This window comes from Lynx canadensis, chromosome B4 (assembly GCF_007474595.2).
Source record: "Lynx canadensis isolate LIC74 chromosome B4, mLynCan4.pri.v2, whole genome shotgun sequence".
Classification (NCBI taxonomy): Eukaryota; Metazoa; Chordata; class Mammalia; order Carnivora; family Felidae; genus Lynx; species Lynx canadensis.
Genome location: NC_044309.1, coordinates 129,822,098 through 129,846,539, shown reverse-complemented (window position 1 = coordinate 129,846,539; position 24,442 = coordinate 129,822,098). Strand labels below are relative to the sequence as shown.

The following is a 24,442-nucleotide window of genomic DNA, read 5'->3' as shown; positions in this document are numbered from 1 at the left end:
CAGACTTGGAGTATAGGGTGTATTTTTGGGTGCCTCACATGAAGGGTGTTGGCTAATCGGGCTCCCCCTTCTGAGAAGACTCGAGTCTTGGAGAAGGCTCACGGGTGACATGAAAATGGTCGAGTTTTGGAGGGATGCTCACGTGAATGTCTCTAGACGATTCGAGAGGGAGAGCTGTCAGCGATATACTAGCCCACAAAAGGTCTGGTCGGGGTTTTCCCGATGCTGGAAAAGTGTAGGCTTGCCTGTCTCCCCGAGAGTCCTTGAAGGCGGAATACGTTGTGTTTCTGCACAGTTTGCTTTTGCTGCAGCCCGGTTCTTTTCTCTCTGTGCATCTCGTGATGGCAGACACATCTCTTATTGTCCCTGGATCTGAGTTTTGTCACTGGACTAGTCTGCGCAGCTTGCCGTGGCTCTTGCCCGAGGCACCTGCTCGTTGGCGCACAGAGCTGGCAGCGGTCACACCGTCGGGGGAGGACCCTTGCTGAGTGAGCAGAGATGGTGCCGTGCCCGTGCCCCCGCAGCGGGCCTGGCAGGGCGCGGCACAGAGAGTTAGGGCGTCCCGGGGTGCCTTCACAGCAGCCCGAATCCGGGCCCTTGGTGGCAGATAACTTTGCCACCCAGTTTGCACCCCCTTGAGAATCAACACTGCCTAACCCTTTCCTGTTTGCTGCTCTTTTCTTTAGACCTATTCAGGCCTGTTCTGTGTGGTCATCAATCCTTATAAGAACCTGCCCATCTACTCCGAGGAGATCGTGGAAATGTACAAGGGCAAGAAGAGGCACGAGATGCCCCCCCACATCTATGCCATCACAGACACTGCCTACAGGAGTATGATGCAAGGTGAGTGCCTTGACCTTCCCTGTGGCTCAGTCTTCACGTGCAGCCTCGTGGACACCCTTGCAAGTGCTCATCCACATTCACGGTCACAGGGATCTAGGGCCTGGATTGGCGTTGGTGATGGCGCAGTGCATCGTGGAGGTCTCTGAGCCAGTGTGAGAGCCGAGGCCAGTGGCTATCAAAGGGCATGTTTATATGTTGAGAGAACATTCTAGAAGCTCTAAAAATAGAGTTCCTAGTTATCGCAATTTCTCATTCTTGTCAAGACCCTCTGTGCCACTCTCCTCACTTACAGGTCCCTTCTTCTACCAGGTACTCCTTTTTCCTCCTTGTTTTTCATGTCTTTTCTCTTGTTGCTTCCTCACAATCTGGAAACGCACTTGAGTTTTTCTTTTCTTTTCTTTTTTTTTAAAGTTTATTTATTTATTTTGACAGGGAGAGAGAGGAAGCATGAGCAGGGAAAGGGCAGAGAGAGAGGGAGAGAGAGAATCCCCAGCAGGCTCTGCACTGACAGCACGGAGCCCGACGCGGGGCTCGAACTCACGAACTGTGAGATCATGACCTGAGCCAAAGCCCAGAGTTGGACGCTTAACTGACCAAGCTACCCAGGTGCCCCTTAACTTTTTCTTATCTTTAAGAAACAGACACTAAGTCTCTCTTGGATTCTGCACCCCCCCCAGCTTGTGTCCACTCTCTGTCTTCTCACACTGGAACTTGAGAGAGGAAGTACCACACCCGCTGGCCCCAGCACTTCTCCACTCTGACAAAGGTTACCCTCCCTGTGTTGCTGTTTCCACAGCTCTCGCGTGTTCTCATCTTACCTAACTCTCCCCAGTGTTGGACAATCTTGACCGCCCCTTGTGACAGCCCTTCCTTCCTGTGTGACCCTCTCTCTGCTTCTCCTGATCTCTGGCCACCCCTCCGCGCATCGGTGTTCCTCACGGTCTCACCGCTTGCTCAGCTGTTCCTCTGGATGACGGATCCATCCAGTTGAGCGCCTTGACCGGCACATTCTGGGGGAGGATCGGGACCGTTGCCTGATTGATGCTGGCCCTTTGCTCCTGGCTGCCATTTCTCCAGCTACCCAGCCACCCGGGCCCAGCGGTTCCTCTGCTCTCCTCTCTCTCTTTCTCCCTCCTTTTCTCAAGTCCATTAGCACTTTCTATGGGTTTTATCTCTTCATATTTACAACCCCCTTTCCCCTCTTTCGTCCCTTGGCCCTGACCTCAGTTATGGCCTCTGCAGGGTTTTGCCTGCGCTTTTGCTGTGACCTCTTAACCTTCACTCTTAATAGAGCCCTCCCTCTGCTTTTGACAGAGGGTCATCTTTCTAGAATGCACATCTGATCAGACCCCCTGATTCAAAATCTTCAAAAGTCTCGAAAAGGCTCCTCCGTGGCCCCAGAGGTAACTCTGCAACCTACCAGCAGCATGCGGTGCCCTTTGTCATCGGCTTTCCACTGCCTCTGACTTTCCTGCTACGGGGACCTCATCCGTTTCTCTACCAGACTTTTCTGCTTCAGGCCGCCTCGCCCGTGCCAGCTGCCTGTAGTGCCTGGCAAGTCCCTACTCCCTTGTGAAAGACCAGACTGAGGCATTCCTGCCCCCCAGGGAGGATGTCTGGACTAGATTTGGTGATACTTCATTTGACTTAGGTGCTCACAGACTTGTTTTTCCCTCCTAGACACAGACAGGGCCCATGTTGCCTTTATGTTCTCGAGCTTAGCCAGGTGCTTGGCCTATGGCGGCATGTCAATGTCATTCTGAGTCAAGCCCAACTTCCAGGCCGGGCTGTATTCCCAAACCTCATACTGATAGTGCTTTTCCAAATCCGAATACACTCGCCTGCTTGTTTCCTTTAAACTTGGCCACGAAGCTGGGCAGTGGTGATAGAGAACCTTGCTGTATTAGCAGCTTTATCTGTGGCATAGTGGTTTGAAGGGGCGGCCCGCGGGTCTGTCTCGTGTCGTACACATAGTTGTTGTGGGGAAGGCATTTCATTGCCAAGCTCAATGCATTCTGCAGCATGTACGAGTTTGGCCTAGCCTTTTTTTTTTACATCGATGAAAATTTCTTGGGGAAACCAGCCCATTACTTTTAAAGTGGGATGTCTGTTTTAAAGTGCTAACTAAAGCAGTCTGGTGGGAGAACATTCTGTGAGATTCCAGAAGAGCCTGAGTCTGTGTCTCTAGAGGTTATGAGTCAGTTTTCTCCTAGCTGTCTTAATTGGCCCAGTGCAAGTTCACCCCAGAGTCTTCCTGAGCTCTGCGTTGCTGAATTAGGGCACATTCCCACACTCGGATCCTGGATTTGAACGGTTTTCTAGCATGTGGCCTTCCTTTACTTTCGGGCAAGCCATTGTGGCAAGGGCAATGTCATGATGTGGAACATGGCACCAGCAGCTGGGGGTCCTTAGAACTGGACTCCCAGCCTTTCTTCCCATGTCTTGCGTGACTCCTTCCTAAAGAGATTTGCCCAATTTTTATCCAGCAATAAAAAAAATTTGAGGAGCACAAGTCAGCTCCATAGGTTGGAGATGATTGAAAAACGGAAAGGGATATCCAGAAGGCTGGAGCTTTCCTTCATGTTGACCGGGAAGCTTTGGCCCTAACAGAATGGTCTTGATAGGAAGCGAGGGGCTTCCCAAATTACAAGAGCAAGTGGGTGGGCGTTTCATCCTTTGGAGACCAGGGATGCCAATCCACTGTGGGCCCAGGAAGACAGGGGCCTCGGTGCTTCTTTTTAACGATCTGTGGGAGTTCAGGCCCACGTAATTTCTAACCCTCCGTCTGAGAGGTTTTCCCTCACCTTCTGCGTGATGCTGGACTTCCTGCAGCCCTGAGCCCCCACGGTGACCCACTGAGAATATTTCCGAGTCCCTTCTCGCTGGGCACAGCTGACCTGCAAAGCAGTTAGCCACAGGTCTCTTGTTCTTGGAGCAGAGAGGAAGTTACTTAACAGGACTTAATTATGGACAGTGGTACCTCGGGGTCAGCGGGCTCTGAGATGAGCCCCTTGGCACTGGCTTTGGGGGAAAACAGGGTTGTTCTCTGCTACTCACCTCTTAAAAGGCACAGCCAGATAGTTCCTTTTCTGCTTTTTCCCTAAACAGGAACCAGAAAAAGGTTTCCTCCCTGAGCTGCCTGTGGCTTATGACATACTAGCATTTATTCTGCCAAATAGGGTAGTTGGTGGCTTTGTCTGGGGACTTTTATGAGAGGAGCTCTTTGCCTGTTCCCGGGACCTCCCTGCCTTTCATCTCTTAAACGCTCTGGTTTGCCTCAGTCCTAACGTATGCCTCTTGTCCCGCAGTTAGTATTAGTGGTGTCCATTTTCACTTTCAAGAGCAGCCCAGTTTGGGTGATAAATTCTATGGTCACCCTACCTATTTGTCAGAGTGAGCCAGGGCTTCTCAAACTTGGCAACTCTTGACTTTGGGGCCGGGTAATTCTCTGCTGGGGGTAGGGGGCTGGTCCTGTGCATTGTAGATGTCTAGCAGCAACCTGGCCCCTTTGTACTAAATGCCAGCGGCACCCTCCCTCTCCATTGTGACAACCAGAAACGTCCCCAGACTTTGCTACTAAATGTTCCCTGGGGGGCAAAACTGCCTGCACTTGTGCACTTGGGAACCACCGGACTGAGCACTGCAGAGTGGTTTTATTGAGTGTCGGCTTCCGTGGGTCAGTAGTGCCTCCGCCTTGCCAAGGATCCAAGACTCAATGCCAAGGGATGCTGCTGGGATTGATTAGTGCTGTCTGCCGTGGGCACAGGATGGGGCATGGCACCTTTGGCACCCTGGATTAGTCTGTGGAGAGAGGAGGTAGAAAGTGCCGGAATACCAAGAGGTTTAGTGCATTACTCTGGCACTGGAGACCCTGGCAGTCCAGGCGGAGGGATGGGACGTGTTTGCACGCAGACATCTGGGGCCGTGGCTGTAGAAGAAGACAAGCTGCCACTGTGTCGATTGCGCGGCTGCAGCAGGTGTCCTGGGAGTTCAGGGGAAGGTGTGGCCACCCAGGCCTGGGGTGGTCGGGGAGGGACCGGGGAGGCCAGCTCCTGTGGAAAGGCTGGCAGGTGTGCGTCAACAAGTGGTTACAGTGTAGCCCAGACGTGCCCGGCAGTTCTGTTTGTTTTAAGCCTTGACCTTGGGTTTAATTAAAGTTGCGGTGACTTGGTCGGTTCACCCTCCCAACCCTGGCTTCTTTTCCACGTATGTTGCCGTGGCCATGAATGGATTCTTCCTGCCTCAGGGATTGAGCCGGTCCTTGGTCCTCAGGATTCCGTAAAGGGCCGCTGGACGAGAGCGTGAGCCCCTTGCCGAGCAGGGGTTGCGCTGTGGGGCATGAGGGCACGTCCCGGGGCAGGAGCGGCACGCGGCCTGTTGAAGGCGCCATGGGGTTGGGAAATGGCACCCCGGGCTCCCGGCGGGACCTGGCGTTCCGGGCTCTCCCTCTGGGGGTCAGGCTGTGTGCGTGTTCTTAGGGGAGAACCGACCAGTGAAAGAATCTGACTCAAGCGCAGCTCTCTCCCCAGCGAAAGCAAAAAACCTCTTCTGTGCCGATTAGGTAGAATGCCAGGTCCGGTTCGCTTTCGGTGACTTCATGGTATTTTAATGAGCTCCCAGCGTGTCTGGGGGAGTGGCAGCGGGGTCTGCTTTCATTCCAGGCCTAAACTAATCTGAGAACTATTTAACTCTTTGCTCTGGGCTAATCCCACCTCTGCGTCTCAGCAGAAGCTGCCCGGAGAAGCGGCTGGTGCCCCAGCAGCTGCTCAGAGTGTCCGGCGGATGTCCGAGCGCCCTCGGCGGCAGACTGACCTCCGGGGTGACCCAGGGGTGGAATTCTAGCGCTGTCTTCGTATATGAGTGTGATCCCTGTAATTCACCGGTGAAGGGACAGGCCCAGAGATGAATGCTAACTGACTTGCCCAGTCAGCGCCAGAGACCAGGGCCTCCTGATTCCGTCCCCCCATCCCGGTGCCTGTCCCCCAGGGGCACCGTTGCCCCTCGCTCTCTGGCTGGCATTTGGAGGACTTCTGTGTGTCTGGCTGGCTGGAGGCCCTCGTTCCTTCTCCACACTCTCTCTGCCAACTGCTGCTGTTGAACTCTCTGCTTTCCGAGGCCTTTCTGAGGGAAAAAAGCGCCAAGCGGGGGAGGCGCCGGGGAAGTGCTTCGCGGGGACGGGGAAACATGACCGTGAACACACGCACCAGGACAGGCGGCCGAGGAAACCACAGATGGGATGACTCCACTTAAGCAGGAACGTGCCGGCCAGGGGGCTCGGGCCCTGCCAGAGAAGCACTACCGTGCACGCAGAGGCCCCCGCCAGCCGCAGGGAGGTCTGGGGCCAGGCCCCGAGTGCCCACGTGTGGTTGCCTTCCCCACGGGCACGTGCCCCCTGCCCGCAGGTGGTCTCTGTGCACCAGACTTGGGCCCACCTGGAGGAGGTCCCGAGAGGCAGGTGAATGAACTTGAGGAGGAGGGAGAGAGCCTAGCACAGAGCAGGGAGCCTCGCCTCGCCTTAGGGCTGCGGGGCTGGTGGGAGCGGCTTTGACACAAGACGCGGCACGGGTCACCCACGCCAGCAGCCTCAGCTTTAGGAGGAACTTGTCTTGTGAGCCAGAGGTGTGGTGTGGAGAAGAGCGGCTGAGGTTGCCCTCGATTTGGGTTCCTGACTGATGGAGGACCGCTGTCGCTGAGCCTTCCTCCTCTTGTCTGCCTCTTGGCTCAACGGAAACGTACATGGGTGGGGGGGTTTGCGGGGATGAGACAAGGGGCCTGGCCTGCAATCAGTTTTTGACTTCACCGTCTCTGCCCTCCACGTCCTGCGTTCTTTCCCTCCACGCTCCCACTCGCTTAATGGAGGTGATCGCCAAATGCTCGCTCCAGGGCAGGCTTCTTAATCTCCTCCGAGAGCAACTTGGGAGAGTTCAGGCTCTGGTAGCAGTGTGCATAGGAAGTGACTCGTCAAAGCCACCTTCCCAGCAGCGGCCACAGAGCACACAGGTGTGCTCGGGCAGACGCGGTCTCCCTCGGTCTCCCGTCTTGTCCGTGGCCCCCAGCGGGCAGCCGGAGGCCCGCGGGTCGACATGGCTTCAGCGGGGCTTCAGGAAAACGTTGTGCACTCGGAGGTGGCTCTTTTCAGCAGTGCTGAAAGGGATCCTCTGTTGACGTAAGGTGGGGACCCCGGGGGTGGGGCGTGCTGTGACAAGCGACCCTGGGCCCACCCGAGCCTGGATGGGGTGGGGGTGAGGTGCTGTCCTACAGCCCCTCGCAGGAGGCTGCTTGGTCGGGTCCCCCAGTAGGAGAGCCCGGTCCTCAGAGTGAGGCTGCTTAATTATAATGTGGTCGTGCCTATCCGTCCCATTTCTGTAAAATGTTCTTTCTAGAAGAGGAATCTGCGGTTCGTGGATCCTTTTCAAGGATTCGGCTTTATTTAGGCTTACTTTTTTGTTTGGCTTTGAATCCAACCCAGTGGGTCCGCTGGGGTTTGCTCTGGGCCATCTGCAGTGGGAGGCGAGAAGGAGGTGCCCTCCGGGAACCTGAAATTTTGAGGGTGGTCCAAAGCGTGGCTCAGTGTATCCGTCACTACCCCTCCCCAGCCCACGGACAAACAACCAGAAGGCACCTGCAAAGTCTGTAATGGCCCAGGAGCTTTGTGCTTTTAGCCTCCCTGGACACGCCCCTCCTCTCGGCCTGTGAATGCCGCTTACCAGCCGTATTTCCTGCTCTGTCCAGTTCTGGCTCAGTCTCCAGCAGAGCCGTGTTCCAATAGGTCAGGACTGATCGTCCGTGTGTTCAGAGGAAAGGGTTGCTTTCCTTCCCCTGCCTGATTTCAGGAATGAAGCTGTCCGACGAGGACAAGACGAAGTCTCTAAAACTAAAGAGTAAGAGAGCTGAAAGTGTGCCGGCGTGAAAGTCAGGATTCTCTAACTGGCTTCTGTCAAACTCCTTTGGTCTTGACCAAGGCTGTTGGCCCGGTGGCCACCTTTGCCATGAACTCTGAGGACCCTTGATGTCCTTTTGGCCAACAGGCAGCTCTGGCCGGGGCTGAGGCCGTCATTCCAGCCAGACTTGGGGACTCGATGAAGATCTGGTCCCCACCCTTTGCTGGTCCACAGACACGCTAAGCTGAAAGCCAAGGACAGAGGCCAGGCCCCAGGAGCAAATTCTGGCCTAACAGTTACCAACACGCCTTTCATTTCATTTGATGGCCCCTTCTCAAGGCGACCGGGGCCACTGGCTTCTTCGGGACACAGCTTCACGTGCTATAACCGCTCGCCTCCCAGCACCCGTGTTCCTGCTGTCCTCCACCAAGCCTGAGGACACTCATCACGGGGGCATTTCTAAAAGCCAGGCCTGTTTGTGCTCTGATGTGGGGCCAAGTGGGTTCTGAGCTTTGTCTGGCCAAGTCCCTCTCATTCCTGGTGCCCCACTGTCCTTCCCTCCCATGCTTCGCTTCGTCCCTCCTGGACAGTGGAGCTGTGACCTGGGGCTCTAGTGGGCCTAGCCCAGCCCCCCTGCCTGTCTCTCCTTTGCCCTGAGGGGAACGTTGTTTAAGAGCAAGGCAGGCTGGCCTTCCAGCGTTTGGGACACGGTCTCTCTGAGCGGCCAGGTGGCATTTGCTGTGACATGTCGGCACTCACGTGTGACGTTCGAATTTCCCTCCACCCTGACAGACCTCCTAGGGCTGTCTCAGCAGCCGCCCCACACTCCCAGCCCCGCCCAAGGACACGGTGTCCCAACGACCAGCAGTGGCTTCTAGCAGGTCTGCCCGCGCCCCGGGAGTCACCGGTGTGAGCAGCTAGGTGCCTTTCGGCCGAAAGAGGACTTGTTTGGGGCCTGGCCTGCCCTCTACCATGGTGAACGTTCAGTGCGGTCCCTGGGGCTTCTTTCTAATTATCGAAGGTGCCTGATGGGGGAGGCGCCCGTTCTCGGCCTCCGGCCTCCCGCAACGACGGACCTGGGCCTACTCGGCGGGGGTTCGGACACAGCCGCGCCTGGGGGAGTGTGTGGGCGGAGACACTGGGCCACATCCAGCTGCTTTCCGGCCGAGGTTGCTGCTGATCTGGCATCTTCCTGGTCTGGACCTACCCGCGTGCCTTGGCGAGACCGTTGGCACCTACCATGCTGTGTGCTTGGGAGTCCCTGGCTGCGGACGGCGAGGCGGGCGGGGCCTGAGGCTTAGCATCGGCCTGCGGCCCGTGTCGACGTGGAGCATCCTTCTGCCTTTCTCACCTCTCTCCTTGAACCCGGGTGAACGGGTCTGCCTTTGGAGAAAGTACCAGGTGGGTCTGTAAGGCCCCCGGAACCCTTCCTGAGAAAGCAGACGGCTCCTGCTCTGCAGCGTTGCTGGTGGCCGAGCGGCCTGCCCTGTGGGAAGCGTCCACAGGGAAGAACCGGACTCCCGGAGGCCCGGCTTCGTGGCCCAGCTTGCGTGCCTTTGACAACGTAGGAGGGTTTCCGGGACTCGGTGTCCTGCCCTCTGAACGGACTTGTTTGAGCCAGATGTTCCCCGGGGCCTTCCCAGCCCCCAAGTTCTGAGCCTGAACCCACAGGTGTCTCCGTGTTTCATACTTGGCGAAAGCTTTGCCCTGTGGCCCACGAGAGCCCGACACTCCACGGGGCTCTTGAGAGAACCGACCCCGGAGTGCAGGCCTTTGCGCTTTGTTCCCGGGCGACACTCTGCAGGGTTCACACCGTGAGCCACCCTGGGGTCTGTCTGCCGTTTTCGTGACACGCACATGCCTCGGTGGGGGAAAGTTTAGGCCTGCTTGTCACGGGTCGCCCCACACTGGTGTGCACCCGACCTGAGACTGCCCTCCGTTTTCCTTTTTCTTGGCCCATCTCCACTGCTCAAGAAGCCTGGTTGATCCGAAGACGGGTCCCGAGGGCAGGGCGTTCCTCAGGTGTGCCCCCCGAGAGCAACCGGCCCTCGGGAGCCCTTAGCTCAGTGAGCGTTTGATGAGTCAGTCCCGGCAGCGGCTGTTGGTGAAGCAGGCCCGTTCTCTTCCTTGTGTACTTCCTGTCGGGGCTGATGTCACCACTCTGCGAGCCTTGTGGCCTTTTATGGACAAGAATCGCAGCTCCTCTCAGTGAGGAAGTGAGCGATAAAGCCCCTAGCAGAAGTCTGTACCTGGGGTGAAATACCTGTGGTCAGGTTTCCCCTCCTCCCACCTGAGCTGGGCCTCCTGAGCCGGCTGGAAACACCTGTCCCGGGCTGGAGGCCTGTATCAGCTCTGAAAGGCCTCAGGGCATTTTGGGTTTCAAATAAAATCGGGAAAGGGAATGGCCCCATCAGTGAACATGTAACTTAAAACCTTTTTTGTGGTTGTTCTGTGGAGGGTGCACAGGGGAGGTGCAAAGGGCCTGGGGTTATTAAGGACAACGTTTCCAGGCGTCTGTGCTGTACCACGTGCTTCAGGCACCCATGTCATTCAGTCCTTAGAGCAGCCCTGCTGGTGAGGCCCTGGCCTCCGATTCCGAGAGGTCAAGGGGCCAGGCATCTCTAGGGAGAGTACAGAGTGGAAATCAGAACGCTGTCCTCTCTCTTCTGTCAGTGCTCCAGACACTCAGGTAGTGGTTGTCTAAGTGTGCTCTAAGGAGCCCTGTCTCCACCACCGAGGCAGCTCTGGTGTTTATCTCCTGTTCTTCAAGTTGGAAATTCAAGAGTTTATCTGAGAGCAAGTTGCTCTTAAAGAGTTGAAAACCACTAGAGAGAGGTTTTATAATCCCATCTCTACCCAACCCCCACCAAGTTAGGGGCTGGGCAGGAGAGGTTAGGGGCCACAGTCAGGCTGATGCCTTCATCCCGGCAGGGAACCTGTTTCTCAGAACTGGATTGCCTCTGATGGGTGCACTCGCCTGGTTCTGGGCCATAGGGTTCCTGTCGTCTTTCTGTCTGCCTGCCTCCTCCTGGTGTGGCAGAAGGAAGGGTGTTTTCAAATAAGCCTTCAGTCCCTATAGGCCCAAATAAGGACTTCAATCACAGCAGAGCGGCCTGAGGGTGCCTGGGTGGCTCAGTTAGTTAAGCGTCACACCTCGGTTCAGGTCATGATCTCGCGGTTCATGACTGTGAGCCCCACATCGGGCTCTGTGCTGACTGCTCAGAGCCTGGAGCCTGCTTTTGATTCTGTGCCTCCCTCCCTCTCGGCCCCTTCCTTGCTCGTGCTCTGTCTCTCAATCTCTCTCTCTCTCTCTCTCTCTCTCTCAAAAATAAATAAACAGTCAAACAAAAACACAGCAGCCTGAATTCTGGAGTGTCTGTGTGCCACGAGGTTACCTTGTGGGGAAGGTCTTACGGAGTGGGTGTTAAGGAGGGTCCCCGCTGGAATGCACGGGGGGTCTGGCTGAGTAAACTGAGGCAGAGAGCTTCCTGGTTGCTGAGAATTCTAACTATCCCTGTACCCAGAAGAGCTTCCAAGCTGAGGAACAAATCCAGAAGCACTAGGAGAAGAAACACACGCAAACCAGGGACAGTGCCCACCTCGTCCCCTGCCTCCTCCTGTGAGGCCGCAAGATAACAGATCCAAACCCACTGTAGGAACTGAAAAGACCTTTCCAGACTTACGGGGCCATGGTGTCCTTTCACTGCAGGCAGGTGGGTTTGGGGCCCCACGGGGTAGAGACCAGAGCTGAGGAGACGAGAGAGGCCTCCATCAGTTTTTCTCTGCAAAAGCGTTTGCCCAAAAGAGTATTCTGGCAAAGCGGGTCCAGACTTCTTTATAAAATGAGAGCATTGGAGTGTGTCCTTGCAGGCCGTGTGGACAGTGGTGCTTCAGGGATTGGGGGTGAAGGGTCAGGAGAGGAAGGCCTGGAGGAGGTGAAGTGCATGGAGGCCGCCTAGCGTTTGGGTCCAGAATCGGGAATTGAAGCGTGTTCAGGCCTCTGTGCGTGCCACCCGTGTGCGCGTCTGCGTTCGTGTTCACGCACACCGGCGTCCGTACCTGTGTGTCCACGGGCGTGGGTGTGCGCGTGCCCGCGAGCGCATGGGCCCGCACGCAGCCTGTCCGCGGCTCTGCGCGGCTGTGTGTCTGCACGTGTGTGTGTTTGCGGGCTCTGCTTCCTGTTGTTCGGCAGCTCAGCATCTGACACACAATCAGAGGAATTCTAGCCATCCCAGGGACGGGGCCTGGGCAGCCCTGGGAAAACGGTTCCTTCTGGAAGGGATGGGGATGTTTCCTTTTATGGTAGCGTAGGCCGGCCGCTGCTGCCTTACGACTTGCCAGCCCGCGCAGGTACATTCTTGCCCAGTTGTGGAGCAGTGACTGAACGTGTCCGCGGCGGGGGCTGGCCCCACAGGGATGTGAGGGGGTGGGGGTGGGGGCCCCAGGGCCTGGGATCACAGGGGCCCGGGATCACAGCCGGGTTTGCTCAGACCTTGCTGGTGGCCATGCTGTCCTCAGGGGGCGGGTGCTGGGGACTGCCCTGTCCTCCCCAGCCCTTAGCCCCTGCTCCCTCCCTGCCCCCGCTCTGTCTTCCGGAGACCCTGCAGAGGCTCCCTGGGCCCTTGCTGCGTGGTCTTCAGGTCGGTCTTGAAGGACCTCGTTTGGTGGGAAAGTTGAGACCAGGGGCTGCTCTGAGAAGGTGCCCAGTGGTGAGCAGGGTGTGGGGTGTGTGGGTGGAGGTGCCTGGCTGAGTTCCCTTGCACCCCCACACTGTTGATGTTTGCTAGGGGGCCGGAGGGAGGGCTGCGGGGGGGCGCTGCCGTTTGTGTTGGGTGGGAGGCTTATTCTTGCCTCTCTCTGTCTGGATGTCCTCTTTCCCTCCCGAGCGACCCACAGACAAGGGCTGGAGACGCGTGTGAACGCATACGCGCCGAGATTGGGCACGTTGGAGGCTCTCCTTGCCAGGAGGCAGGTGACCTAGCTGAGCGGTGTCTGTTGCTGTTGAACAGCTAAAGCCGTCTCCTGAGGCCGTGAACACAGTGAGCCATGAGTCACTCTCCCGTCGTCCCATCCTGCAGGGCCCTGGCCGGCCAGTGGCAGCCAGTGAGCGTGTCCTTCCAGACCACCAGCGCTGGTTTCTGTGCAGCACCACGAATTCTGATTGTGGCTGGTCCTCCTCTGAGACTCCTCAGCCAGTGCTTTTCTACTGGGGCTTGACTAGCAGTTCTCTGTTCCTCCTCATTAAGGACTCCCGCTTCTCGATGGGGAAGTAGACAGCGGCCATTTGCGGAGCTCGTCCTATTGACGTGCTGGTCCATCCGTTACATGTGTTACTTCTGTTTTCCACGCTAATCCTGTCAGGGAGTTAGTAGCATAGTTACTCTATGGATAAGGAAACCGAGACTTGGGATTTACAGACCTCACGGCAGCTCAAATATCAGTCGGATTTGACCTCAGGGAGTTGAGGGGATTACGCAGGGTCGGGTGAAAAGGGGAAAACCATGAGTTTGTCTTCTCAGCCATTGCTTAGGATCGGACACCCCGCCCTGAACCAGGTCAGCCCAGACGTCTTCCAGCATTTCTGTCAGACTTCGCTTTCAAAGCGTGGTCGGTACTGTTCCTCCCGCACACAAGTGGCGCGAGCTGGTGTATCCTTACTTGCTAAGGGAGTCACAGCTGGGGACGGTCGTAGAAAGTTCCTGACGGCCAGGCCTAGAGGCCCAGGTTGTCCCAGACGCCGGTCAGAAGCTGTGATTCTGACATGTTTGCGTTCCTTCCGAGCTGCCCTTGAACCAGCTCGCTGAGCACTCCCACGTGCCAGAGCCCGCACTGCTGCCTCCGTGCACGGGTGCTCGTCTCCCCGTCACGGGAGGAGGCGGGGGCTCCGGGAGCCCGTGCACGGGTCGGAGGTCCCACACACCCCGCGGCAGAGGCGGCCCTGTGCCCCAGCCCGGTCTGCCCGGCCCGCACCCAGCCGCCTCACCGACGTTGCCGGGCCTTATTTCTTTTTTTTTTTTTAAATTTTTTTTTTTTCAAGGTTTTTTATTTATTTTTGGGACAGAGAGAGACAGAGCATGAACGGGGGAGGGGCAGAGAGAGAGGGAGACACAGAATCGGAAACAGTCTCCAGGCTCTGAGCCATCAGCCCAGAGCCCGACGCGGGGCTCGAACTCACGGACCGCGAGATCGTGACCTGGCTGAAGTCGGACGCTTAACCGACTGCGCCACCCAGGCGCCCCGCCGGGCCTTATTTCTACGGCCCCCGCCCCAAGGGTCAGCGTAACAGGGCAGGCCTCCCCTTCACCCTCGGTGCAGCAGACTCCTGGGGAGCTCTCTGGAGATGGGCTCTCTTGGAGGTGGTTTCCTGGGGGGGGGGGGGGGGTGCCGGGCAGTGAGGGTGGGCAGGCTGAGCTCCCGGAGTGGCGGGGGGAGGGGAGGGGCAGACGCCCAGCGACACTGGCACCTGTCCGAGTGGGGCATCGGGCGGGTGGATGCCGGCCGGCGTGCGGGGCCCTCCGCAAGGGCAGCGGCCGAGACCTTCTGCTCCTGGGGAAGGGGCAGCTCTTCAGGGAGGCTTTTGTATCCGGCAGAAGTTAACCTGATGTCTTCTTTGTTTCAGACCGAGAGGACCAGTCCATTCTGTGCACGTAAGTGTTTCTGCCCGGGTGGCGGGGCCTCATGTCACCCCCTGGCTTGTCCTTGCTGTGCGGACTCCTGCCGAGACCCAGGCTGCTGAGCTCCGCTCCCAGTCGGGCCCCTGCCCTTTCCCCATGGGATGGGCCTCCAGGCCCCAGGTTAGCCGCTCAGCAGTCCCGTGGCACAGATAAGCTTAGTTTCGGGGCCAGACGTGGACTCCCCTTCCGCTTCCTCGTACCGTGCGGGGAGGTCCGTAGCAGAGAGAAGCAGGAATCTTCTCCACAGAGCACAGTTGGGAACTGGTGGGTGCCTCCAGAGCACATTCCTTCTAGCTCTGAACGGTGGCTTTCTTTACCTGCTTTGAAGCAGACACCGGGGCTGCTCGCCCTGGCCCCCGGCACTTACCGAGGAGATAAATAAACCCCACTGTGGGGGGAGTTGATGGTACAGAGCATTCCTTCAAGTGGTTTTGAAGGGACACGTGTAAGTGCCTTTGGCCCGTGAGACAACAGCTGCCCAGAGCCGATCCTGAGACTTTGTGACAGCAAGCCTCCCAGGTGACCAGGCCGGGCAGCGGGTCCGGGCGGTCTGCTGTCGGGCCTCCCGAGGCCCGTGGGAAGCGGCCGGAGTGAGGATTCCAGAACTCAGCATTTATTCGCCTGTTCCCCCTCCTGCCGCAAGGGGTTGGGTCCCTCACTGACACCTAGCGGAACGGGAGGCGATGGCCCGCGTGCGTTGCGCTTCAAGGCTTTGGCCGCGTCCCCCCTGAGAACTTTCTTGGCTCTCTTGGCAGGGGTGAGTCTGGAGCCGGCAAGACGGAGAACACCAAGAAAGTCATTCAGTACCTGGCTCACGTGGCCTCCTCACACAAGAGCAAGAAGGACCAGGTGAGCGCGGGCCTTCCTCCCTGAGGAAGAGCATCTCACGATTCGTAGTTCGGAGCGTTTGGGGGATCGAAGCAGAGGCCGGACCCTCTTTCCCGGGAGGCGGCAGCTCGGCCGTCTGGGGAGCGGGTCCGGTGGTAGCCAGCCCCCTTCTCCCCCGGCCTCCTAACTTTCTGAGTGGCTGTGGACACCGGAGACCCCCAGGTTTTGCGAAGCGGCGCTCCCGGCGTTTACGGCTAATTAGAGATTCCCAAACTCGGTTCTCAAGTTGTCGGAGACTTGGAACCTCTCGGGCAGGCCAGCTTTTGAGCCCCCGCCTCCTCACCCTGCTGTTGAAATGCCTCTGGGTGGACGGTCCCCCAGTGAAGAGAGAAAGGGCAACTAGAAAGTCATCTCACTTCCCTTTTTCTCCCCCTCCCTCTTGATGGATTATGGTCGAACCCAGCAGTGTCCTCGCTAGGTGAGCTTGCACGTTTACTGCACGTTCTGCACCAGGAATGCGTGTTCTGCCCATCGTGTGCCCTTGATTTATGTCTTTTCTCCTGAGCAGCTTTTCACTCCACACCGTTGTCACCTTCTGCGGCTAGACCTGTCCTCGTAGGCTCGGCTCACTGACTGTCTTGGGAGGAGGGGCTGGGTGTGACACGCGGTGACCTCTCGTGCACTCTGAAATGACAGCCCCCGCAGAGCGGGTACGGGCCCCATCGCCGGAGCCGTTCTCGGAAACTCTGGTTGTGCCCAGAGCTCCCTGTGCGCACGGCAGCTGTAAGGCCCCGGTGCAGAACCCCGACCGAGGTCCGGTGGAATGGGAATCTGCTGTCCCGGAGCCCCACGTGCTCGGTGTCTGGACCAGATGGAGATGGCCGTCCCCTCTCCCCTCCCCCCCTCCCCCCCCCCCGCCACCTGCCAGCACTGTGCCAGTCAGAAGCAGCACCCGGAAGGCCCCACACTGGAGTGTCCCAGGGTTGGGGATGATCAGTCCTAAGCATGCCCGTGTGGTGCTCTCTCGCCTTTCTCTTAAGCACACACTCTTAGGCTTCCTTGTGAATTCCAAGTGCCCGTGGTGTCCCCTCAAGCCATCAGGGGGGACTGCGCCGTCTCTCCGTGGCTGCCCCTTGCCCCACGGGGGGCTCACGGGGAGCCGTGAGCAGCGTGTGGAAGTAAGTAGCGGTGTGTGTCTGTTGCATGCAGACCTGGGGTGTGTCCTGAATGTCCTAATGGGTACAGTCTTCTGGAATCGAACCAAAAGTAACTTTTCATGTGCCAAACTGCTCAAGACATTCTAAATCTTTTTCCGTGGGGCGTCAGGAGTTATATTTAGAAACTAATAAAGTTTCTCTTGCTCCCTGTCTCCAACCCCCATTTTCCATTCTCTTTAGGAGGCCTATTTCAAAAACAGAGCCGCGAGGCTAGGAATCCTCTAGCTGTGGTTTTCCGTCTCTGAATTTGCCATAAAATCCATTTCCCAACTATTCTTTGAATGTCTAGTATGTGCCTGGGTCTCTGGAGGGTGACCTTGGAGTCCCTGCCCTGGAGGATGGGGGACAGGACCGCAGTTACAGAGTCAGAACATAGACGCGTGGGGCTTGTGTCTGGGACTCCAACTGCAGAGGGGGGACGGCAGGCCCTGGGCGCCCTACTCGGAGGAGATGGCCTGCTGGAGGGAGGGGTGATGAGGGGGAGCAAACTTGTCACATCCTATGTCTCCAGTCACAGTGTGTGACAGGCCACTCTGTCCCCAAGTGGAGAGATTGAATAGGTTGCCTCTGGCTTCCGATTACTGCTCAGGCCCTCAGTTGTAAAGGCCGCTGACAGTTTAGTGGATTTCCTTGCCTAAAGCTGTACAGTGATTTTCCACACACAGCTGGGGCACGAGACACTTGAACTTGGTTTATGGCTCTCGTATTCTGGAGCCTGTCACGGCACACTCTGGGCGACAGCTCTCCCTCGCAGTTACCCAGATGCTTCTCCCAAGGCTGCCCACCGGAGCGCCCCGACCTCACGAAGCCCACGGGAGGGCCAGGCTCCGGCCGGGGCTGCCGGTTGGCGAGGCACAGCGTGGGGGCGTGGGGGGGGGGGCAGGGACTTTCCAGGTAGACTTCCCTAGGCTGAGCCGTGATCTTCGGCCGTTCTTCCTCTTCCTCCCTCTGTTGTTTATATACTAGTTGGAGACCACTGGCAGAAACACCAGCCAGTGAAGCCCTTCAGAAACCGGATGGGTTAATTCTAGACCTAGAGCATATGTTACCGACAGAACCTCATAAGGTCATGGTCACGTGCAGATTTTATTGAGAGATAAAGGTCTCTTCCGTGCCCGGGTATGGGTCAATAAGGAAAAACCCATAGGTTAGCCACCACCATTGTCTGCACGGAGTTCGGCTCCGGAATCTGAAGTGGCTGCCCCCTAGTTGGCCGAGCGGTCCCACGTGCCACGGCAGCAGCATGTGGTCCCACAACAGAGACCTTAGCGAGGCTCCCAAGCCAGGGCAGGCGGCAGGCTCTGGTGGGGACCGTGGTCCCATCGGTCTGCGGAAACAGGAGCGGGAGTGGCCCAGCCAGCCTAGTGGCCCGGCCTGTGCTCTGCGAGGAGCGTCTTAGTGGGTGGGGGAGCGGCGCTCCTCCAAATTGGACTCCGTGGTCTGCCTCCACTGACTTCGCAGGCTCGCGCGAGCCCTGTGGGCAGGGGCCCGGTGTCCCGCGACGGCTGGTGCCAAGCACACATGTTCAGCCCATGCGGTGGATTTGATCCCTGCTCCTCAGCGTGGCTCCACTGACCCTCCTTCACTTAATCCCTGTGGTGTGAAAACAAAAGACTCCCTGGTGTCCGGTGGGGTGGGGGTGGGGGGGCGGGGAGCCCTGGCCGAGGACGGGCTGCTGGAGTAGGAGAGTCTGCCCCGGCCCCTTCCAGCCCCTGGCTCAGTGCTCTGCAGACGAGTCTCGTCAGCAGCAGGTGCGCCTGGAAGGCTGAACCTCACGACTCTCCCGGGAGCTCCTGCTACTTCCAGTTTTCCTTTTCATCACTCACGGGCAGCCGTTCCCGTAAAATCCTGGCCAGGGTCCAGCCTTGCTAATAAATACAAAAGCCGGCCCGGCCCCTGTGTGATGTTCTTTCCCCCTAGAGAGATCCCAGGTAAGGGCCGAATTTTCCGCAGCCAGCATCCGTTACTGCCTGGCCTGCTGGGAAGGTGATAGCTGCTTCCCAAATTGATCTAGGCTGGCGGGGTAGAGCCCCACGCAGGGCTGGGGGACAGGGCGGTGACTGGCACCTGTCGGAGAAGACGCGAGTTGGCGCCCGCTTTGCTGGTTGATAGCCGCATGACCTCGGGGCCACCCTGTTTTGCCTATCCTGAGGATCCGGGGATAGGGAGGCTTAGGGTGTGTCAGCCACATGTGTGGCTTGGGACCACAAGTAGAGTTTATTGGTGTTGTCGATAAACAGTTTAGAACCCGTGGTGGGCCTCACTGATCCCCGGCTCACGCACTGGACACTCTGGAAGCACGTCTGTGGGGGTGGGTAGGTGGCGGGACAGGGTCCAGCAGGGAAAGTGCCGTGTCTATCAGGACACGGATGAAATGAGCTGGTGTCTTTTATGGAGCTGATTCCTTCTCGCCTTGTCCTGTGAAAAGGAAAAAAATGTTGTTGGGTATCGGGCAGAGAGGGCAGAGGGAAGCCGTTGTTCCGGGGGGGGGGGGGGGGGCTCTGCGCAGGGGGAGAAACGGTGCTGCTTCCTGACACGTCCTCCAGAGTCGAGCTGGGGGAGCCACCCACCTTCCCTACCTGGGGGTGCTGATCGGTCAGTCCGGCGACGTAAGTTCAATACCTGGCGGGAAGGTCGCTCCCGAGTGACACAGGGGCCAGGCTGCGGCTGGCGTGGCCGGAACGCCCTCTGTTCCTGGCGCGCTGGGCATGTAGGCACAGCTCTGCCACTGGCCCCCCTGCCTGGCGGAGCAGGTTCGACGACCCGAGCCACTGCCTGGCCTTCACCGCATCCCCGGGTTCCTTTCCAGGGCGAGTTGGAACGACAGCTGCTGCAGGCCAACCCCATCCTGGAGGCCTTCGGGAACGCCAAGACTGTGAAGAACGACAACTCCTCCCGATTTGTGAGTAGTGGCCGGCCATGCCCAGCTCGCGGGGCTCAGGCTCCCACCCACGGCTTTGGCACACGTCGCCTTCCAGCTGCCGCTCTCACCTCTGAAAGTGAGGCAGCTTCGGACCTGGTTGCCTCCCGGCCTGTGGCGGGGAGTAGGCTGGGGTGAGCTCCAGCTGGTGGGGACCTGCACACGTGGCTGCTTCAGCCCAGGTGGCAGAGAACTGGGGGGGAAGGGGGGACAGCGGGGAGTTACCTGCCGGTCCCGCGCCTTGTCCTGTTGTAGCCAACAGCCAGATGGAGGACCGAGGAGCACTCCTGTGCCTTAGCGGATGAACTTGGGCATCTCTGGATCTTGTCCTGGCCCAGGCTTTAAGCAGCACAGCGCTGAGTCCTGAGTATCCATGCAGTGCACTGCACGGGCCCCTGGCCTCCGACATGGGCACGGTCTCTTGATTTTCCCTCTTCGGGCTGTACCGCAGGAGCTAGAAACTGGAGGACCGGGCTTCTGATTCTCTTTATCTGTCTCTCCTTAGGGCAAATTCATTCGCATTAACTTTGATGTCAATGGCTACATCGTGGGAGCCAACATTGAGACTTGTATCCTTGGTCTGTCTGGAGGGACAAGACCTTGATGGAGAGGAGTCCTGGGCCTGGAGTCCCGCGTCTAGAGGGGAGGGACAAGACTTTGATGGAGAGGAAGCTGCCTCCTGATTCCAGCAGCTTCCTCCTTATGGGCCTGTTAGGACACCTCACCTGTGGCTTCAGGAAGAGTATCCGGAGAAGCTTATGGAACACCCAACCCCGAGCTCAGGTTTTTCTTTACTGGCAGGACAGAGTTCTGCTTCGAAAGGGATGGGACGACAGAAGACCCTCCAGTGTGGTTCCCAGAGGGGCAGGGTTCGAGTGGATGCTCCTTCATTTCTCCCTGGCACAGGCGTCGTAGCCTTGCTGGTGGGAACATTCTGTGCTCCAGCCCCTTGTGAGAGGGGGCTCTTTACCCAGACAGGGCTCCCAAGTGCGAGAGCTGCTTTTGGACAGGCTGTGCCCCCGGAAGGAGCCGATTTAGTTTGCTTTTGTTCGATTTTGCCGTTTTCTGCCTGGCAAAGTTCAGTCACTTTTGATGGGGGCGGGGCGGGTGGGAGTGGCCTTCCGTCCTGCTTGCTTGCGCAGTTCCTTAATGTTTGCCAAGATCTTTTGGAGAAATCTCGTGCTATCCGCCAAGCCAAGGAGGAACGGACCTTCCACATCTTCTACTACCTCCTGTCTGGGGCTGGAGAGCACCTGAAGAGTGAGTAGTGGGCCGGCAGCCTGGCACGGGGACTGCGGGCCCTGGTCGGGCCACATGTTCCGCTTGGGAAACGAAAACGCCAGCCTTCCGAGGCCTCGGCCTTCTGATTTGAGCACGCCAGAGAAAAGTCAGGGCGGTCGAGCCTGCCTCTGTGAATCACGGGGCCCTGATGCTCTTGGGGGCTACGTGAATGTCAGTCTCACGCTGGGGAGAGGGCATTCCTGGCTGCTCCGTAGTTCTGGGGGGTACCTCGGGGCTTAGGAGTGCCTCCCATCCTCCCAAACCTCTGAGGCCCCAGTGCTGACTTGAACCCTGATTACAGCCCCTCACTGACCCTCCTTACAGCTGATCTCCTGTTGGAGCCATACAACAAATACCGCTTCCTGTCCAACGGGCACGTCACCATCCCAGGGCAGCAGGACAAGGACATGTTCCAGGAGACCATGGAGGCCATGAGGATTATGGGCATCCCAGAAGAGGAACAAATGGGTACAAGGCTGGCCCTCCTGTGGGGGAGGGAGGGGAGGCAGGAGGCTGGTCATCGCGCCCTAGGAGGCACGGGGCAGCTGACGGGCCCGGGGAGCGCTTCCTGTTGGCTCTGGCTCTCAGGGAGTCCTGTGGAGGCTAGGAGGAAGGCCTCGAGTGGGCATGAAGCAGTACCTCGTATCTGAGTGTCAGGGTTGTCTGTTCCCAGTGGTACCACAGGCATTTCTGCACAGGAGGACAAAGGACAGGTGCTTACCTGCTCTGGTCCTTGCATTTGCTGAGAGGGGAATATTCCTGCTTCATCGGAAAGGGGCCAGGATCTTTGCGTTGGTGAAGTGTGGAGCATGCCTGTGTCTTCCTGTTTCCCCAGAAAGAGGGCAAAGAGGCCTTCAGGCTTTGTTTTCGAAAGAGTGGGGGACAGGGAGAACACACCCTGTTCTCTAATGTGAGGGTCGGAGCCACCTTGGCTCAGCTACAGATAATATGCAAACGGTGGGTACAATGTTGTGCGATAAAACTTTACTTGTAAAAACAGGCAGTGGGCCCTTGGGCCAGAGGCACGTCCTTGGCCCAGATTTAGAAGTTTTAGGAGTTTTAACAGAACTTGGATCTAAGCATAGGGCTGTCCAAGCCAAGGTCTGCCCGAGGCCCTGACCGTGAGCCCTGCAGGGGGGCTGTGCCCACCATGTGGCTTGTCCTGTCCACGCCCCCCAGGGAGGGGAGCGGCTGCCTCCACCCAGGGGCTTATTCCAATCCCTGCCTGGTTGTGAGCTGCCTTTGGTTGCACCCCAAGGCTTGCTGAGGGTCATCTCGGGAGTTCTTCAGCTCGGCAACATCGTCTTCAAGAAGGAGCGTAACACCGACCAGGCATCCATGCCTGACAACACAGGTAACACCCGTGGGCGCCTCACCTGGAATGTGGGGCCTGGTGTCTGGGCTTGGATTTGCTCAGGAGAAGAAGTCTGGTAGAAATTCCAGACCGTCCTCCATTGTTCGTCTCCTGTGTATCTCTGCCTAGCTATCACTTCGGGTTCTTTGTAAACTGTACATGAACGTGACCCTAGTGCTTTTTCGGGGAGGCGGCATCAGAATGAGTTAGAAAACCCCTTGATCATATGGACCAGGGCTTCCCTCTTTTGTCGTGGAGGCCAAACCAGTTGTCCCAGTTAAAACAGCGATGTCGGTGGCCTCTCCGTCTCAGTGCGCGCCTTACCCGTGAACACGTCAGGACCATGAAACGCCTCGGCCACCGCTGTCCCCCTGAGTCCTGCCAACGGCCCCACTTAAGCGATCAGCCTTAATGTGCCCTTCTGAGGGGCTTCTGAAAAGACTGAACACGTGGGTGTCTGGGCGTAAAAGGCGTTTCTGCAGGATGTGTGCCGTTGTGCCCCTTAGCGGGATTGGGGCCGGCTCCTCACAGTCCTGTCCCTGGGTGGGACGCACTCTTGCACTGTGTGGCTGAGGTTGTGCGGAGGAACTGGTGCTGGGCCCCCAGGTAGGATGGGTGCCTCCCGGCCGCTCGTGGCTGGTGAGGGTGCAGGTCGCCACAGCTGCTGGGTCTAACAGGGGAGCCGAGGACTCCGTGCCCTGCTGCGGAGGGGCCCCGAGCCGGTCGTCCCCGTGATGATTGTTTAGCCACCACCTCGTGCTCCAGCAGAGGGACCCGTTCTCTTGGGGTTAATTAAAACTTCTCTCCCTTCCCTTCCTTACTCTTCGGAAAATACCAGCCGCCCAAAAAGTGTCCCACCTCCTGGGGATCAACGTGACAGATTTCACCAGAGGAATCCTCACCCCGCGCATCAAGGTGGGACGGGACTACGTCCAGAAGGCACAGACTAAGGAACAGGTACGCCCTGTGGCTGGGGGGGGTGGGGGGAGGAGGTGGGGGGCCTTGGGGGGCGTTCATCCAGGAGGCTCAGACTAAGGAAGAGGTACGCCCCCTGGCTGGGGCGGGGGGGCTTGGGGGGGGCGGGTGTGGGGGGGGCACTTCCTTAGCAGGCTCGTTGCGGTGGCCTCTCTGGGGCCTGCCCTGGGCCACTGTTGTGCCAGGCGCCTGGCCAGGTGCCTCATTCAGCCCTCACCGCAGCTCAGGGAGCAAGGTGGTGTTTACCCTCCATGAGAACATGAGAAAACTGGCCTCGGGGTGTCTGTGTGCCGCCAGAGGCCCAGTGACCCGAGGCCCCTCGCTCAGGAAGGACCTTTACTAGTTGCGCCTCTTTGCGCCAGGGCGACGTCGAGACCAATCGGTCGGCGGGTGCGGAGGCAAGTCCCGTCCTGGTAGAGAGTGAAACAGGAACCTGCTGTGTCTCTAGCACAGCTCGTTCAGGTGCAGGACGGCGGCAGCCGCCCTCCAAGCCCGGGCCCAGAAGCTGGCTCTCCACCGCCTGCTGTCTTGTCGTGCGTGGTGAGAGACGGCAGCGATGTCCCTCAGCCGCAGCCTCCCCCGGGAGACCAGCTCCCGCCCCGCCAGGCCCCTCTGTCGGCGCGGGTGGTGCCATCTCCCAAAAATGCTCTCAAGTTCGCTCTTCCCTAAAGGTGCCGTCCGCTGTAGCCCCACTCTGGTGGCTCTCTCACCATCACTGGTACAGAGCCATCCCACCACAGCCAGGAACATTGTTCCGAAAAGACCACAGTTGTCACTAACTGTTCATTTCCCTGATAATTAAAAAAAATTTTTTTTAACGTTTATTTATATTTGAGAGAGAGCGCGCGTGCGCACACGCGAGGGAGGGGCAGGGACACAGACAGACTCAGCACGGAGCAGGCTCCAGGCTGTGAACCGCGAGCTGTCAGCACAGAGCCCGACGCGGGGCTCGAACTCACAGGCTGTGAGATCATGACCTGAGCCGGAGTTGGGCGCGCAACCGACTGAACCACCCCAGGCACCCCTCTTCTTTTTTTTTTTTTTTAATGTTTATTTATTTTGAGAGAGAGAGCACACTCACAAGCAGGGAAGGGACACGGACAGAGGGGGACAGAGGATCCAAAGCAGGCTCCGGGCTCCGTGCTGACAGCAGAGGGCCTGATGTGGGGCTAGACCCCACGAGCAGGGAGATCGTGACCTGAGCTGATGTCAGACGCTCAACCGACTGAGCCATGCAGGTGCCCCCATTTCTGTAATAATTAAAGAACCTTTATTTTTCCACGATGAAACTACTGCATGAATACCGCAGATGCTGAAAATATAGGAAAGTCTAGAGCAAAGAAGAAACGATCACAGTCCTAGCCAGTGACAGTTATCGGGCAGCTCTTTATTTCCTGCAAGGCTTTTTTCTTTCTAAAACTTAGCTGTCACCCTGTTCAAGCATTTGCACAATAGAACAGGGTACTGAG

At 57.9% G+C, this 24,442-nt stretch overlaps 1 protein-coding gene across 1 annotated transcript in view; it reads left to right on the top strand.

Moving 5' to 3' along the window:
* Window positions 1–24,442, top strand: part of MYH9 (myosin heavy chain 9) — a 93,094-nt gene that overhangs the window by 36,049 nt on the left and 32,603 nt on the right. The window contains exons 3-11 of the mRNA XM_030320522.2: window positions 687–843; window positions 14,344–14,371; window positions 15,154–15,247; window positions 19,253–19,345; window positions 19,869–19,932; window positions 20,525–20,623; window positions 20,969–21,112; window positions 21,903–21,998; window positions 22,837–22,955. Of these exons, the coding sequence (XP_030176382.1) occupies window positions 687–843; window positions 14,344–14,371; window positions 15,154–15,247; window positions 19,253–19,345; window positions 19,869–19,932; window positions 20,525–20,623; window positions 20,969–21,112; window positions 21,903–21,998; window positions 22,837–22,955 (894 nt within the window). The remainder of the gene's footprint in view (window positions 1–686; window positions 844–14,343; window positions 14,372–15,153; window positions 15,248–19,252; window positions 19,346–19,868; window positions 19,933–20,524; window positions 20,624–20,968; window positions 21,113–21,902; window positions 21,999–22,836; window positions 22,956–24,442) is intronic.